Here is an 18,003-nt window from a genome sequence, read left to right on the forward strand (position 1 = left end):
ACAAGGATCCCTTCCCAGTTCCGAGTTTAAGAGGTTTAGAGAAGTTGGTGGTGACCAGGACCTCGATGATATACTCTTCCATGGAGATTTGCCAGCGCTTCCCAACCTATCTCAGTTTTATTTCTTATCTTTTTTGTGAGGTTTTCTGACCTGCAGTCCTGCAGAGATCATGTATAATTGCTGCAGCAGTAAGGTACTATTAATATAAAGTTGCTTTTATCCACTAACCCTAGAAATCTTACTTTGTTTGTGACAGATATGCCAAGAATTCAACAGCACTTGGGCTTGGGAGATGGAAAAAAAAGGATACCTAGAAATGAGCGTTGAATGCAAACTGGGGATTCTGAAGGTATGCGTTCATCCACTGGGTTTCTAAATGACTTTTTCCATATTCCCTTAAATATCTTGGTTATTTTGCTTTCTCGGTCACTTAAACATTTTGCAAATTTAGCTTGATTGAACCTAAAGGAGATGTCTTAAATGTGGAGCTGATCTGGTAACGGGCAGTATGCTCAGGCTAGTGGGTTGGGCCCAAACTGAATGTAACACTTTGTGTATTTTTCACGCTTTGTATGAAAATTGTTTTGTACTTAGTGTCAGTAGCTATTTGCCTGTGTGATACAGTTTTTAAAATGTTTATTAGCTTGAATTTACATAAGCTGGTCTGAATTCCAAAGGCAAAGGTGGGACTTCATCTTTTCAAGTCTTGAGAAAACTGTCAGGGTTGGTTCCAAGTTCTGTATGTGTTTTATTGGAGAATAAGATCATTTGTACTATGTTAAAAAATAAAAATAAAAAAAAAATTAAAAATAAACTTTCTAAGCTGTCCAGAAAAAAACCAAGCAGAACAATTAAAAATTGTGTCTTATTTAAAAGCAACATGGTCTGGAAAAAAACCCAGCAGCTATAGCTAACTCCTGGATCCTATAGAGAAGCTTAAAAAGAAGTTCCAAATTACACTGGTAAGGAATGAGCTAATTTTCTTCTTTCTGTTTAGATTTTGATGTTTTAACAGTCTCTCTACTTTCTCACTTTTTCAGTATCTCTGTGAATGTCAGTTCGATGACAATCTAAAGTTTAAGAATATAATTAACGAGGAGGATGCCGATGCCATGCGTCTTCAGCCCATCGGTCGAGACAAGGATGGGCTGATGTATTGGTATCAGCTGGATCAGGAGCATAATGTCAGGATGTACATAGAAGAACAGGATGACCAGGATGGATCCACGTGGAAGTGCATTGTTAGGTATTCCTTTTTTTTTTTTGTTTATTTGTTTTTGTCATTTTTTTCTTCTTATTTTGTAGGGGTTTTTGCTATTTGTGACTGAGCTTTAGAAATTTATTTCAATAAATCTCCATTTCTCACAGAGGAGCATTCATGACAGCGGGATTTTCTGCCTTCACATGTGTGTTTTAGTGGAAAAACCACATACGGAGATAACTCACCGATTTGTTGGTAATAGCCAACGCGTAATTTGTTTTCTGCTTAATCAAGCTACAGTGGATATATGGAAAGGGTACCGAGAGGACGATGGCTCAGTATTGCTCAATGAGCAGCTAAATGCCTTAGGAGATGGAGCAGGACTCTTGTTTCTTTAACTTCTGCTCTGTTAAGGCAATTACAAGTGGGCAGTTTTGTTCTTGGGGGAATTACATTGCAATTTTAACTTCATGGAACGACAAAAATGGTGACAATACAAATAAGCAAGAAAAATCCTCTGGAGTAGAATTTGGCTTATAGATCACTGACGATGAGGTGCGTGACGTTGATGCAGCCTGACATATGTACATGGCTCAGTGCCTCAGTTGCTGCAGATTGGTCTCTTAAAGCTAAAATATTATAAAAATATTTAATTTATGGGGTTTTGTAATTCTTGTTACATATTGAGCAACCTGGTCTAGTGGGAGGTGTCCCTGCCCGTGGCAGGGGGTTGGAACTTGATGATCTTTAAGGTCCCTTCCAACGTAAACCATTCTATGCTATTTTGTTTTCCACTATCTCTATGCAAAGTATATGGGATCTTTCTTACTGGAAAAAGAATTAGTTTGAAATCTTTTTCATATCTACTATATCCATTTTTACTTTATGTAAACTTCTTTTTTTTTTAATTTTGATTTGTTCTGAGTGGATTTTAAACCGGACTCGTCAGAATCAACTCTGACTTCCAAAGTACATGGAGATGTAAAAATAGACCTAAAAAAAAAAGTGAAACGATGGGGTTTTTTTTCTGTTTGTAAATTTTAATTTTTATACCTGCAGCTTATTTACACATCGGAGAGTTTAGTAACCAAAGGAGTCATACAAAACTGTTAAAATCACTATCAACGGGCCATAAAATGATAAGTGTTACTACCAAATTTCGACAGCTGTTGTAGGTGGATAAAGTAAATGTATCTGAACAAACCAATCAAGAGCTGAGCGGTGTTTATCTCCCTTCATGCGTTATAGACTCCAGAGATCAGTGCCAAAAGCGGAAGAAATCGGGGTTCTGCTGGGAAAGTTCTGACGCTCCACACGACAGAGAAACACAGTAACACGTTGTAAAATCTGAAATGGTTTTACACCCGTGAGATGCCACGTCTTGGGATTGTTGCCCTTCCAGGCTTCATTTTTCGTTCTTTTAACCTCGGCAAAACAAATTGCTGAAGGGTGACTTTGAAAAAAGAAATGCGAGAGCCTTATTATTATGGTCTATTATGAAAATAATGACTCTGTTTAATCATCTCTTTAATTCATTATACATTAAGGTGTTGTTTTTTATAGGTAGATTTCCAGTTTAAATAAGGAGTTACAGTGCACCAAGATCACATGTATAGAGAGGCATAAACATTTTCTCACTGTAATAACTCGGGTAGATGGAGTTTCCTAGACATCTTTGTACTGTTTGCTACATGTGCTTAGGATGAGTCCTGGTGGACAACAGGATGACCATGAGCCAACAATGTACCCTTTTGGCCAAGAAGGCCAACGGCATCCTGGGGTGCATCAGGAAGAGTGAGACCAGCAGGTCGAGGGAGGTCATCCTCCCCCTCTACTCTGCCCTGGTGAGGCTCCATCTGGAGTACTGTGTCCAGTTCTGGGCTCCCCAGTTCAAGAAGGACAGGGAACTGCTGGAGAGGGTACAGCAGAGGGCTGCAAAGATGATGAGGGGCCTGGAGTATCTCTCTTAGGAGGAGAGGCTGAGGGACTTGGGTCTTTTTAGTCTGGAGAAGAGAAGACTGAGGGGGGATCTGATCAACACCTATAAATACTTAAAGGGTGGGTGTCAAGAGGATGGGGCGAGTCTTTTTTCAGTGGTGCCCAGTGACAGGACAAGAGGAAATTGGCACAAACTTGAACGTAGGAGGTTCCATCTACACATGAGGAGGAACTTCTTCACTCTGAGGGTGGCAGAGCCCTGGAACAGGCTGCCCAGAGGGGTGGTGGAGTCTCTGTCTCTGGAGACATTCAAAACCCTCCTGGACACGTTCCTGTGCAACCTGCTGTAGGTGGCCCTGCTTTGGCAGGGGGGTTGGACTAGATGATCTCCTTCCAACCCTATATCATTCTGTGACTCTGTGGTATTTGCACAAAATACCATAATTGCTTTAGAAAATGTCACTCTACAATATCCTCTCTGCTGGGAGAAAAAAGAAATTGCAAAGAAAAAGCAGTGAGGATCGGTAAGAGGATAATAAATAAAAGAATAATAGTAGCAGCTTGGATCCAGACAGAACTTGAGTCAAAATAGGTAAGGTCCTTCCAAAAAAGTTATTTTGGTGTAGATAAATCGGAAGGTTTCTGATGGTGAAGCTGCAGCCACTGTGGTGGGACAGGCATTTCACTGTGCTCGTATGTCAGGTTTTTAGGGCAGGATTCATTTCAGCAGGTGGCGTTTGTTTATTTTTTATGAATCCCTTTGGGGTGAGGAAGTGGCTTATCAGACACTGTGTTTTTTCTCCTGTCATCTAGAAACCGCAATGAGCTCGCCGAGACCCTGGAGCTCTTGAAAGCACAAATTGATCCTGCCCTGTTGAAAAACAACAGTTCTCAGCAGGAGAATTCATCACGTGAAAGCCCAAGCATAGAAGATGAAGACACCAAAAAGGGTGAAGAAGCACCTACACAAGGTTTTCTGCCTTCTTTTCTCAAATTTTAAATGTTGTGCTGTGGCAAGTAAATCAAGTACATATTGAATACTTTGACATTATAAATTTTATTTGAGGTTTCTTTAGTGCAGATTTAGGCTCAAGAGTATTTATAAGAGGGCTGTGTATAAATTGTTTTCTAAGTAATTTTATTTTTGCTGTACATTTTGTATTATATTGTAAATACTCATCATTGTATGCTTTTGCGGAGCATTGAGCTGTTGCCAATCTTTTCCTGTTCTAGCAACATTAAAATTTTAAAAAGGAAAAAAAATAATCTGTTTGTGCAATGCCATGATTGAAATCAATCCAGTATTGGGTGTGGTGTTTATTTTCGCTTTTGAGTTTGAATCAAAAAAATACAGGTTGCTTCCTGAAATGTGTCATAATCTACGTGATTTTTTGAGAAGACATGAGCTAAAGCAATTTAAAATACTAAAATATTTTAGAAGTGAAGTGGTCTTTAGCTGCCTCCACTGTTCTTGTTATCAAGGAACCTTTTTTTCCTTCCTTATTATCATGTCATTGCACATATTTAACAACTGACTTGTTGGTTTGTGTGTTGTTTTTATTAAGTATCAGTATCAGCCTGAAGTATTTTGTGTTGTAAGAATCTGATCTTTTTTTTAGCTTATGAAAAGGTAGAAAGCTTGTTATCCCAGGTAATTTTACAGGTAGTAACTGGGGTAGTAACCTAGTACCCCAATACTATCCTTTTGTTAAAATACAGGAAAAGATTTTTCCAATCAGAAATAAGATTTAGGGAATCCACGTTGTTCGTATGCGTTTCGTCAAATCTCGTGAAGTTAATTTTTGATATATGGGATTAGCCAAGGCCTGTCTTGGTTCTGACTATCAAAGAGAAAGACTTGCTACTTCATTCTCATTCTTTGCAACAAACAGTGTAGAACAGAAGAAATAAATGAAACATTTAGTTAATATTTGAGTTGTTGCGGAAGCATTAAAAGAATCCTGTAGAAATTGCAGTAAATTGTGATGAATACCAGCAAAATTGTGTCAGTCGAAGGCATTACCAATATCTAACTGTGCGTGTAAGTGACAACATAACCTGCCTCGTTACCGATGCTGCAGAATTAATTCCAAGTACTGATCTTTGTCTCGCTAAAAATTGGTCAAGTCAGCTTAAATCATCAAATCCAGATCTCCACTTCAGATACGGATTTACTTTACATTGAATTCAGAAGGAACCATTTGAAAACATTTTAATAAATGTCCCCACTGTAGATAAATCCCCAAATCCCATGTCACATTCCCAAGAGTCAGTACTTGCATTAGGCTGTGTGTATTGATGCAAAATCACTCCTAGGCGCTAGTTCCGTGTAACAGATAAGGAATTCTTTAGGCGTGCAGTGATTTAAGTGCAGTCAGTGGATTCACAGAACACTGCTTTCATGTGAGAAGCTTTAGTATTTCTCCCTGTTAATCCAAGGATTAACTCAGAGCCCTTCTATGGTACGGTGAAAACATATCGGAAGACCTGATACCTGTTCCCAAACAGCATTAAATTAGTTCATAGAAAAATAAGGTAAATCAAACCAATGCTTACGTGTTTTCACTAGCCTGGTTGATTGACTCGAATAGCATTAAGACGACTACTTCACTACAGGAAGGACATTGAAGTGCTGGAGCGTGTCCAGAGGAGAGCCACCAAGCTGGTGAGGGGTCTAGAGAACAAGTCTCATGAGGAGAGGCTGAGGGAACTGGGCATGTTTAGTTTGGAGTAGAGGAGGCTGAGGGGGGACCTCATTACCCTCTACAACTACCTGAAAGGAGGTTGTAGAGAGGTGGGTGTTGGCCTCTTCTCCCAAGGGAATAATGGCAGGACCAGAGGAAATGGTCTGAAGTTGGGGCAGGGGAGGTTTAGATTAGATATTAGGAAGAATTCCTTTACTGAGAGAGTGGTCAGGCACTGGAACAGCCTGCCCAGGGAGGTGGTGGAGTCGCCATCCCTGGAGGTATTTAAGAAGCGTGTAGACATGGCCCTTCAGGGCATGCTCTAGTGCCTGAGATTGTTGGTTTGTGTCTGTTTGTGGGTGGTGTGTGGTTGTGGGCGTTTGTTTTGCTTTGGTTTTGGTGTTCTGGGATTGGGTGTGTTTTTTTGGTTTTGGTTTTTTTTTTGTTGGTTGGACTCAATGATCTCAAAGGTCCTATCCAACCAAAAATATTCTGTAATTCTGTGACTTGTGCATCGCCTGAGTCGTTTTGTGTATATGAAAGGCTTTACGAGCATTTCGGGGAGTTGAACTGTAGAAAAAATGTTGTTTTTAAGTATAGAGAGGTTTGAGGATCCTGGTGATCCTTGATGTTAGAGATTTGGGAGAATGCAGTAGGTGACGGGAAGAAATGGTTGAACAAAGTTTAGACAGGAAGAAGGGAAGGGAGGGTGGAAGAAAACGGAGACAGAAAAAGAATATCTCATTCTCACTGTACAGGCAAATGTCTTTGAAGAGGCAGCTTTTATGTTACAAGGGCTCAGAGTGGAGACCACTCTGGTAAAAACCAGCCGCGAGCCTTCAAAATGCCTTAGAGATGCATCTCTCAGCGCTGTGCTCATTGCTGAGACTTATTGGGATACATGCTTTGTATTTGAAAATAGTATAAAATCTATCAAGTCTTTCTCATTGCTCTTTTAGTTTGTAAAATGCTTATTTTCTTTAAGTTAGCTGTCAGGTACTTTCCCCTGTATATTTTTAACCACTTTGGGAAGTTTCTCATCTTGGAAAAGAATTACACTAGTGTGGAGGGAGAGGAGTGAGGTAGAAGAAAAAAAATCATCCTTTTGTTTGGAGTTGTGGCACGTTTGCAAGAACATCTTCCAGATGGCAGCAGATGCTGTTATGGTATATGTAGTGCTATTATATTTGCATTTTTTCTAATTAGTTCTGTCGTTAGCTGACTCAAAAAGTATGGTAAAATAAAAAAGCTGAGGTATTAAGAGGCTGCGGTAATGATAAATTAATAGGCTTAAGCCCATAGTAACAAAATAGATGGGTGTTTTCTTGTGAATGCTGGAACTGTACTTAAAGCCCTAACGATCTAAAACTGACTTAGCAAAGTAGGTGTAACCTAATTCTTGAAGCTCTGCAGTTTTTTTCTGGGATATTCTACTACTCTGCTTGTTTTAGAAGCGGCAAATGCAATAAATGTAAAATACTATCTATTATTTGTGTTTTGATAGTACGTAGGAGATATAGTCACTGCCCAGAGAATCTAGATGAATTTTGCCATAAGCTATAATGTCGAACGTCTTCTCTTTTCTCCGAACTATTGAAATACAGTAGTTAAGTATTTCTTGAAATAAAATCGTGTACAAACAGGAAACAGTATTTCTTGAAATAAAATCGTGTACAATTCTATGTGGAATTTCACGTGAAGACCGTGGAATCTTCCACCATGTTCTGGTTTGTGAAAGTATTCAGGAACTCAAGTGAGACTTCACGTTGATGCTTCGTGAGCCGAGAACTTGGGTTTTATGCGTCCTCCGAAAGTATTACGATACCGTTAAAGAAGAGGCTGAGATGTCTCTATAAAGAAGGATAGATCTATAATTCTGCTGCTAGCTCCTGAAATTTAGCTTTATCTTGGTATATAATTAAACTGAACTGTGAGTCTATAGCTAAAAATTGAGAACCCACTCATTTCGTGACAGTATTAGATAAACCAGACTCTTAATAATTCCGTGAGAGAAGATTAATTTGTGGGGGACGTTGGGTTGTTGGGTTTTTCAGATAGGCCTTTGTTCTTCTGGATGCTCTTTGTAATCCTGTAGGTCCCCTGGTTGTTTCATAGCTCTTTTTCTCTGTCAACAGAAAATCAATTAAAAATCAAAGAAGAAAAAGAGGAGGTGGAGGAACAATCGGTGGAAATGGAAAGCCTTCCTCTTCCTGAGGTCAAAGATGAAAATACGCCGAAAATTGAGAAAGTGGAAGAAAAAGAAATTATAAAATTGCCAGTAATAGTAAAATTAGAGAAACCTTCAGAATACAATGAAGAAAAGCAAAGTGTCAAAGAAGAAAGTGACTCCTTTAAAGAAAACGTCAAGCCTGTTAAAGCAGAGGTGAAGGAAAACAAAATAGAACCAAAAGACTTAAAAGAAGTAAAAAGTTGTACGGACAAAATAGCAGTTCATGAGCCAGAGAGGTTAGAATTTTGTGTTAACGTCAAAACTCCCCAAGAAATTGTGGAGAAATCTGTGGAAGAAAGTGAGAAACTTAAAAATGACCAGCAGGCAAAAATACCTCTTAAAAAGCGAGAGATCAAGCTGACGGATGACTACGACAGTCCGATAAAGGGGCCTCTGTGTAAATGTGTTACTCCTACAAAGGATGTCTTGAAGGAAGAAGGGAAACCAGAAGAAGAAGCTTTTAAGAGAGTCCCTACAATTACTGCTTTATGTCCCGACGGGAAAGTGCTTGTAAATGGGGAGGTTACCTGTGAAAAAATCACCCCAAGTGTCATACAAAATAATAAGTCGGAACACTCTGCCAGCGCGAAGGAAGACGGCGGCTCCTTGAAAGAGAAAAATGGAAAAAATGGGGAAAAGGTAACAGACTCTGTTAGTAAAATAATAAAAACGTGCGAGGTTGAGAAAAACGCAGTAACTGTGGTGAAGGAGACAGGAGCTGTGGTCTACGAGGTTTCGAATCAGAAAGTACCTTCAAAGGAGGAATCTAGTCCTGTGGAAAAAGAGTCCCTCGACAGCACAGCTGCTGAAACTGTAGTGGAAGAGTCTTCAAACTTGGAAGACTGTGCCAAAACAACCGAAGAGACGCTAGCCATGAAAATCAAAAAGGACAGACTACCGTCACCCAAAGAATGTTTAGAGAATAAGTTAGAGAAGTCCCCAAATGCATCTGCTCCTGCAGAACTGCCCAAGCTTGCGCTCCCCGATGAGGAGACTTTGAAAAGCAAAGGTGAGTCTGAGGAGAAACCCGCTTCTCCAAAAACTGCTGAGACACCCCCTTCGTCTGCTTCTCCTGTGGCTTTAGAGAAGCCGGTTTTGGAAAAGGAGAGCTCCGATAATAAACCAGCTCTACCCGAGGAGAGCAAAGTAGAAGAAAAATCCAGCCCTGAAAAACAAGAGGAAGAGCCGGAAGCTGCCAAGACAGAGCCAGATTCCTTGGATGATGCTCATGCTTCTAATCTAGAGGACTCCTCGGAGGGTAAAAAGGAATCTCCACCACCTAAAAGCAAATTTAAATATAAGCTAGTTTCTGAAGAAGAAAGTCATGCAACAGACAATAAAGAAATAACTTCTGAAAGACAGAAAGAAGGAATTAAATTAACCATCAGGATCTCCAGTCGGAAGAGAAAGACGGAAACGCCGCCAGAAGAGGTCGGCATCGGCCGCACGTTAAGGCGATCTCCAAGAATATCCAAACCTACTCCAAAAGTTGTGGAGACTCGGGATCAGAAACCTGACAAAAAACGAGCTGAAGAGGAAGAGGAGAAACCTGCAGCAGCACAAAAACCTGAACGCAAAGAAGATGCAAAGAAACAAGAGAAGGAGTCAAATTCTAAGGTTAACAAGGTAATAACAGTTTTATTACCCAGGAATAAAGAGTACCCACGGGCTTATTTATAAGGAGAATATACGCTTTATGTAGGAATATTGAGGATTTTGTTCCTTTGGTCAGCTCTTGCGAGGAACCGGCTTTGCAATCCAGGTAGTGGACTCGGCAAATCTAAAAACACCCCCTAAGAGAGTGTTGACTTACCAGTTTATAAAAAAACCTAACTAAGGTTAACCCAAACTAAGTAGAGCAAGTCAACCCGAGCGAATTCTTCGAAGAAATTAAATGGTGGGAGCTGAGTCAGTCTGAGTGGCTGACCGGAGACTTCCAGCTCCTGTGGATTTACTAGGATGGAGACTTGGTGGTGGCTGGTTGGTCAGGATGATCCTAAGCCACAAAGGAACCAAAAAATGGTTAAGAATAAAAAAAAATAATTATGACTTCTGTTTCTAGTTGAAGCTAAAGTTATTGTTTCGGTGAGTTTGTGATATGATTTAGCTTTTCTCATACATGGGATATAAATTTTACTTCGGGTGGAGGTGTCTTCTTTCATGATGAACTTTTGCTTATGCAGCATAGATCTTAGCGGTATATCAGGTAAATATAACACAATAAATATAAATATATGCATATGGATAGTTTTCTTCTAAGTTTATGTAATTATAAACACCTTTTATTGATTTATCTTCCATTTTTTTCTGGATATGGAGAACAAAAGAGAAACAAGGAACAAAAAGTCTGTATTTTTAAATGCACTCTTTTTATATTAACTTGAAATCTTATTATTTTTTCCATGGCTACACGTTTCCTGACTGATTCTTTTGTAGTTCTACCAAAACATTCACTTATTTAGCAAAGTTGAATAACCATCATAAAATGAGCAGCTGATTTTACAATGATTTATAACATTTATACTGAAAAATGCTGTCAAAGACATTATGGGGAAAAACTTCAAAGATTAACTTTAAAATTTTCGTTTAAAAAAATAAATTAAAATCACAGTGATTGTAAGTCCTACGAGTGGTTTTAATTTTGAAGCACTGTCGCTAGGAGTTTTAACTTGATCTCCTTTTTTTTGAAGGATATGGAGAACTACAAATACTTAATTATCTAGAGAGATTTGAAAATAGATGTGATAGAGGAAGAAGTTTGAAACTATTTAGTTTCTGTCATTTTATTGAGGTGAAAAATGCCCAACTCTTTAAAAGGCTATTTTATATTGGTTTTCTTTTGAAGAAGGGTTTTTAAAAAATAGATTTGAAATGATGACGGCATATGAGGAAATCTAAACTAACATAATTATGGATTTAAAGTACATTTGCTACTAAAGTTTAGTGACCAGTAAAATCAGTAAAGAGCTGGAAAATAACGTTAAGAACCTGAAACAAAATTTTACCAGTATGACAAATACTGCTCTGGTATGAGTCCATCTTCCAGGAGAAATAGAATATTTTATACATTTTAGTTTATTCAGCTTGTTCAGGTCAATGAGCACTTTAGTCAAAGTTAAAAAATGTTTTGAGCTCAAAAAGCTAGAAAAGTTATTTTCCTTTTTCAGTGTCTGGGGAGGGAAGGAGTTTAGAGAATGTCTGTAAGAAAGAAGTCAGTTAATGGGAAGAAAAGTTTCTTCTGTTTCAACTGTTGCTTTAGATATAAAATATCGTAGTTGGGTGGATAAAGAAGAGTGTGACCAGCAGGTCGAGGGAGGTCATCCTCCCCCTCTACTCTGCCCTGGTGAGGCCCCATCTGGAGTACCGTGTCCAGTTCTGGGCTCCCCAGTTCAAGAAGGGGATTGTACATAATAAATTTTGTACATAAGAAGTTCCTTCTAAACATGAGGAAGAACTTCTTTGAGGGTGGCAGAGCCCTGGAACAAGGTGCACAGAGAGGTGTGGTGGAGTCTCCTTTTCTGGAGACATTCAAAACCCGCCTGGGCACGTTCCTGTGCAACTTGCTCTAGGTGGACCTGCTGTGGCAGGGGGCGTTGGACTAGATGATCTCCAGAGGTCCCTTCCAACCCCATATCATTCTGTCATTCTGTGAACTGCTGGAGAGGGTACAGCAGAGGGCTCCCAAGATGATGAGGGGCCTGGAGCATCTCTCTTACGAAGAAAGGCTGAGGGACTTGGGTCTTTTTAGTCTAGAGAAGACTGAGGGGGGATCTGATCAACGCCTATAAATACTTCTAGGGAGGGTGTCAAGAGGGTGGGACCGGTCTTTTTTCAGTGGTGCCCAGTGACAGGACAAGAGGAAATGGGCACAAACTTGAACACAGGAAGTTCCATCTACACATGAGGAGGAACTTCTTTCCTATGAGGGTGGCAGAGCCCTGGAACAGGCTGCCCAGGGGGATGGTGGAGTCTCCTTCTCTGGAGACATTCAGAACCCACCTGGACACGTTCCTGTGTAATGTGCTGTAGGTGGACCTGCTTTGGCAGGGGGGTTGGACTAGATGATCTCCAGAGGTCCCTTCCAACCCCATATCATTCTGTGATTCTGTGAAAGTAGTTTAAACGAATACAAAATAATATTTTGAATTTTAATCAAAATCTGTTTTTCATTCAAAACATACTTTAATCTAGTACAACTTAACACATCTAGAGAATAAGAAATGTAATTTTTGACTGTGTATAATAAAGAGGTGGAAAGTCCAAGTTAGGGCCTGGTAAGAGCTATGGTTGCTTTATTGAGGTGGATACGATACAGAGGGGTAGATGCCCCTTTGATTAGAAAAAAAAAAAAAAAAGAAGCATAAACTGATTCAGTTTTCACTTTAGAAAAATGATGGAAAAGTATAAATATGAAAGAAGACCTAGATGTAAGTTATGGACTTAAAAGGTGCAGTGATTTTATTTAAGTGAAGTATTGCCATCTTAGAGGAAAGCCCCAGAGATACTTAATATACCTGTTAGAGCGCAAGAACGGCTCCTAAAGCAAAATAAAAGCCATAAACTGTACATGGGGAGGCAAAAAAAGAAAAGATTCTCTTTGGATTGAGGAAAGCTGTCCTGAAATAGTCAGAAAGTTTAAACGTGGAATTTACCACGTTCACAAGCAAGTTGACCTTGTCAAAATAGAAAAAAAAGGGCCCGAGTGACGAATTTGTCTTCCCGCTTTTAAACCGGAATTTGAAAGTTTCTCTTCACCAGTAAATAGGAATTTTTCTCCCTTTTGCACCTTTCTCCCTGTTGCACTTTAAGGCTCTTTGAAAGATTATCCGTTCGTTGAAATGCTCTGTTGTAAATTTTCTGCATCTGTTCAGATTGAAATGAATCACTTCACTGTAGAGAAAGAGATTTTTTTTTTAAGGTGTGGGAAGAAACCCTGTAAGCTCCTTTTGTGTTTTCTCTTTGAAATGGTGTGTCTCATAGAGAAGCAAAGTTCGGTGGACGGGTACGCGGACACGCGGCAGGTGGAAATACTCCAGTAATGAAGAAAGTGAGGACTCGGAGAGCGAAAAAAACTCTGAGGAGGAGGAGGAAGAGGAAGAAGAGGAGGAAGAAGAAGCTGCCCCTGCTGATGACGATGAGCCGTGCAAGAAGTGTGGCCTTCCCAATCACCCCGAGCTGGTAGGCGTTTGGGGAAAACTTCTCTTGGCTCTTGTGTCAGATGTGGTGGATGGGCTTTGTGGGATCTAAAGGCACATCATCCTTGGAGTTGGCTGCATGTAGGAGTAGATGAGTTTAATAAGGAGAGAAGGAAGTTATTTCTTCTGTTTCCTGCCTCTGAAATGTCGTCTTTTATGAGGTATAAAACAGTTTAGCCCATTGAGAATTATTCTGGGTGGGGCTTTGAGGTTGTGTCAGCAATCTCAATGGATACAGAGGAGACAAGACAGGGAACTACTGGAGGGAGTCCAGCAGAGGCTACAAAGATGATCAAGGGACTGGAGCATCTCTCTTCTGAGGAAAGGCTGAGAGACCTGGGGCTCTTCAGCCTGGAGAAGAGAAGGCTGAGAAGGGAGCTCATCAATGCTGGTCAGTATCTAAAGGGTGGGTGGCAAGAGGATGGGGTCAGATTCTTTTCAGTGGTGCCTGGTGACAGGACAAGGGGCAACGGGCACAAACTGGAACACAGGAACTTCCATCTAAACATGAGGAAAAACTTCTTTGAGGGTGGCAGAGCCCTGGAACAGGCTGCCCAGAGGAGGTGTGGAGTCTACTTCTCTGAAGACCTTCAAACCCTGCCTGGACACATTCCCGTGCAACCTGCTCTGGGTGACCCTGCTTTGGCAGGGGGGTTGGACTAGATGATCTCCAGAGGTCCCTTCCAACCCCTACTGTTCTGCGATTCTCTGAAATCATATCATGCAGTTCCTGCTATGAACACACAGAATAAGCATACTCTCAGGTGTGTGACAGATATCCTAGGGTAGTTGAGACAAAGTTCAAAATTTATGATGTTGGAGATGAATATTCCAATAGATACTCACACATCTTATGCCGGCTTTGTCCCTCAGTGGTAATGCAAAGGGATGTCTCCAGCTTTACCCAGCTAAGTATGAACTGTGATAGTTGCTTAGTTCCGTGTACCTCTAAGAGTCTGCAAAGCTTTGTCTCTACCTCCTGGGACATAAAATCTTCATGATTGAGGAAATATGGGGAAAAAATTCACACCACGTCTTGTCCAGATGCAGTTTTCAACTTAGGCCGGGATCTGGAAAGCGTTACCGGATTCCACACTACGGGCACACAATCTACGTAGTCCAGTAGCACGAAGTGCCTGAGAACACATAATAAGAGGAAATCTGGTGTTAAAATAGAAAGCTGTGATACATAAACTTTCCCATAAAAGCCACCCCTGGCCCTGGCAACATCTAGTGATAAGTGATACAGGGTTTTTTTGGGGGTTTGGCACCGTCCAAAGTATTTATAATCGCTTCTGTGTTGGCCAGAGAAACAGTCCTGGAGCTTGTTGCATGTTACGAATGCCAAAAGATACTCATGTTTGGTTTTTGTCTGTGCAGATTTTGTTGTGTGACTCGTGTGACAGCGGATACCACACCGCCTGCCTTCGCCCACCTCTGATGATAATCCCCGACGGAGAGTGGTTCTGCCCACCTTGCCAGCATGTACGGTTCCTGTTCAACCTCACTCTTCTCCTTTTTGGCTTTGCTTGTGGTTGTGGAGATTTGTTGAGAGTTTTAACAAGTTCTTTTATCGTTTTTCTGTTAAAAAAATAGACTGTGATAGATTTTAGGGATGCTCATCTTCCCTCTTGCCCGATAGTAAAACTGAATTTTGTGAGGTGGTTTTTCTTTTCCCTTTCTTTTTTCCTGCTGATGGGTACCTGGGAATCTCCAACCACACCGGTCTTCTCCCATCTCTGGTTAAATGGCCTCAGGGCTAACAGAGTATTAAAAATATAATGTTTTAATTTTTCCCCAAAGAAACATCACGCTATCATCCTGGAGGGCTGGATCAGCGGCCAAAGCAAGCAGCTGTTGCTGAAGTGCTGTTTCTTCTTCAGAAGCTGGTTAGAGAAAGGCGCTATTTCGAACGAGTCTCGGGGTATAGTTTGCCCCTGCTGGGAAAACCAGCCTTGTCCTTGGCAAGTAATAAACAGGCATGAACACTTTTTTGAAGGGTGAAAGCTGCTTCTGCCAAAAAACCAACCCCAAACCGTAGTACACGTGTCCAGTTTCATTTAAAGTACATCTAAAATAGCAAGATCTGCAGGGATGGTGCCTGGGAGGATAAGCCTGAAGAGCGTGTGATGCTGTTCTTGTTAAATGAGCGGGGAACCATTTACGCACGTTTGCAGAATAATCTGCCTGATGCCAAACCCTTTCCTTGCTTTTAGAAATATTCTTTGCCGAAGCACTTTTTGCCCTGCAAACAGTGTAGCCACCACTGGACATGGCTGTACCCAGTGTTGATTTTTAGTTGTCTTCTGAGGAGTGTTTTTAAATAGTGATGATCTTGAATATGTAAATGTTTTTACACCATTTGGGATTGCAGCTTGCAGTCAGAGCGTCTCTTTGTTCTGTTGCTGCTTAGTAATACTTAGTAGTTTCTGTGTTGCTGCTTAGTAATCTTTAGTATAAAAAATGACAGATCTGTAAAAGCGGGAAGATTATCCTTGGAAGTAGCACGATGAGGGCAGTAACATGGAATAAGGCACAATTTGTTCATTAAAAAAAAAAAAGTGTTTTTTACATATGGCTCCTTGACCATTAAGTGGTGTTGTAAGATATGGAACATTTGGTAAGAAAATGATGCTGAAGTGTATCTGCTTTTTACTGCCGTGTCCACAGACTCATCTTTTCCAAAGATTTAAGTTAAAGGACAAACGGGTATCGCTGTGTGTGTAACACCCTCAGCTTTCTGTATGCGTATTATGTGCGTCTCTGAAATCCTCAGGTTTCTCCAAAGTGCCGTTGTAAATACCAACAAAAAAGCAGTACTAATTTAGAAGTATGTTTATTCTAAACATCTTTAATACTTGCTTTAGGCACATTGCTTCCTGCAGTAAATGCTGATTATGAGGGGATGCATCTCTCTGGCAGTTCACAGGGAAGCACGTGTGTTTTAGGAAAAACAGTCTTTGGTGTAAAGCCTTGTTCATCGAAGAGGAGCCTCCAGTGTAGCAACGCACTCACCCTTCTTCCAGACAAATAGAGAAATAGGGAATGAAGTTGTCTGAACATTAGTCCGACACGAAAATAGTTGGTTACGAAAGAAACTAATACTGGGTTTCGTTCCCTTAGAAATTACTCTGCGAGAAATTAGAAGAACAGTTACAAGATCTGGATGTGGTCTTAAAAAAGAAGGAGCGCGCGGAACGCAGGTACTGTCGTTTGGGTGCATTCACAGCAGGGGGGCAGTAATAACTGAATGGGGCATTAAAGTAACTGGGGACTGGGGAGGGAAAGTAGCGACGAGACTGGGAATTGGTAAAACCAGTTTTGACTTCCCACTGATTACAGTAGAGCTTGCAAGAAGGGAGAAAAAGTCCATTAATCGGAAAAGATAAGTGAATATATTTGTATTAAACTTTGCTTAAGGTGCCTGAACACACATTTGGCTTTTCTGTACCAGTAGGGAAACGGTTTGCAGCGCTGGTTCAGCTGCATGTGTTTGTAATGCTGTCAGCCGTGCTGTAAGCAACGTTAAGTCCTGCCTTTGGTACGAAGGTCATCCAGATTAAAGTGGTTTTTGAGTCTTGTGGCTTTAAATTGTGTTAAGTTTTGCCGAATTTACCAGATGATGCAATTGCTGTAGTGCAGTGAATGAGCTAAATTACCATTTACCGCTTCCAAAGGCTAAATGCAAACCGATTTACTGCATTTATGAACAGCATCCTTAATATTTGGAACATCCCATCTGCAGTTTTCAGACCTGCAAATGAGGGACATGAAACACAAGTCTGCATAATTTATACCTTTTAGGACATATATTGAGTACTTTGCAAAATGTAATAACATCTGTATGCATTATTAAACAAAACTTTGCATGAATTGGATCTTAAAAGGCAAATTTCACCAGAAGGTGAGACCCTTTTAAAGAAAGTAATTGAGCAGGTTTATATTTGCATCAGGGACAGTGATATCACGTGGGATGTAGTGATTTGGTGCTGAGATGAGCGGAGCACAATCACTGTCTGTTTTCATAGAATCGTTGAGGGTGGAAAGGACCTTTCAGATCATCGAGTCCAACCATCAACCCAACACTGACAAAATCATAGAATCATTCAGGTTGGAAAGACCCTTGGGATCGTGGAGTCCAACCATCTACCCTACTCTACAAAGTTCTCCCCTACACCATATCCCCCAACACCGCATCTAAACGACTCAAACACATCCAGGGATGGTGACTCAACCCCCTCCCTGGGCAGCCTGTTCCAGTGTCTGACCACTCTTTCTGTGAAGAATTGTTTCCTAATGTCCAGTCTAAACCTACCCTGTTGGAGCTTGAAGCCATTCCCTCTCGTTCTATTGCTAATTACCTCTGAGAAGAGACCAGCACCAACCTCTCTACAGTGTCCTTTCAAGTAGTTGTAGAGAGTGATGAGGTCTCCCCTCAACCTCCTCTTCCTCAAACTAAACAGTCCCAGCTCCCTCAGTTGCTCTTCATATGATTTGTTTTCCAGGCCCTTCACCAGCTTCGTTGCCCTCCTCTGCACTCGCTCCAGCACCTCGGTATCTCTCTTGGATTGAGGTGCCCAAAACCATCACTAAACCATGTCCCTCAGCACCACGTCTGCCCGGCTTTTAAATACCACCAGGAACCACTTCCCTGGGCAGCCTGTTCCAAGGCTTGACAACCCTTTCGGGGAAGACATTTTTCCTAATATCCATCCTGAACCTCCCCTGGTGCAACTTGAGGCCTTTTGCTCTTGT

At 40.8% G+C, this 18,003-nt stretch overlaps 1 protein-coding gene across 2 annotated transcripts in view; it reads left to right on the forward strand.

Annotated features, from left to right (window-relative positions):
* Positions 1-18,003, forward strand: part of RSF1 (remodeling and spacing factor 1) — an 83,939-nt gene that overhangs the window by 41,730 nt on the left and 24,206 nt on the right. The window contains exons 3-9 of one of the 2 annotated variants that reach the window (XM_074147803.1): positions 257-349; positions 1,041-1,246; positions 3,953-4,110; positions 7,959-9,679; positions 13,034-13,231; positions 14,629-14,733; positions 16,372-16,451. In XM_074147803.1, coding sequence (XP_074003904.1) covers positions 257-349; positions 1,041-1,246; positions 3,953-4,110; positions 7,959-9,679; positions 13,034-13,231; positions 14,629-14,733; positions 16,372-16,451 — 2,561 coding nt within the window. Of the gene's footprint in view, positions 1-256; positions 350-1,040; positions 1,247-3,952; positions 4,111-7,958; positions 9,689-13,033; positions 13,232-14,628; positions 14,734-16,371; positions 16,452-18,003 lie in introns of both variants that reach the window. The other variant, XM_074147795.1, reaches the window with a different exon arrangement.

The sequence above is a fragment of the Numenius arquata genome, chromosome 1 (genome assembly GCF_964106895.1).
Source record: "Numenius arquata chromosome 1, bNumArq3.hap1.1, whole genome shotgun sequence".
Lineage (NCBI taxonomy): Eukaryota > Metazoa > Chordata > Aves > Charadriiformes > Scolopacidae > Numenius > Numenius arquata.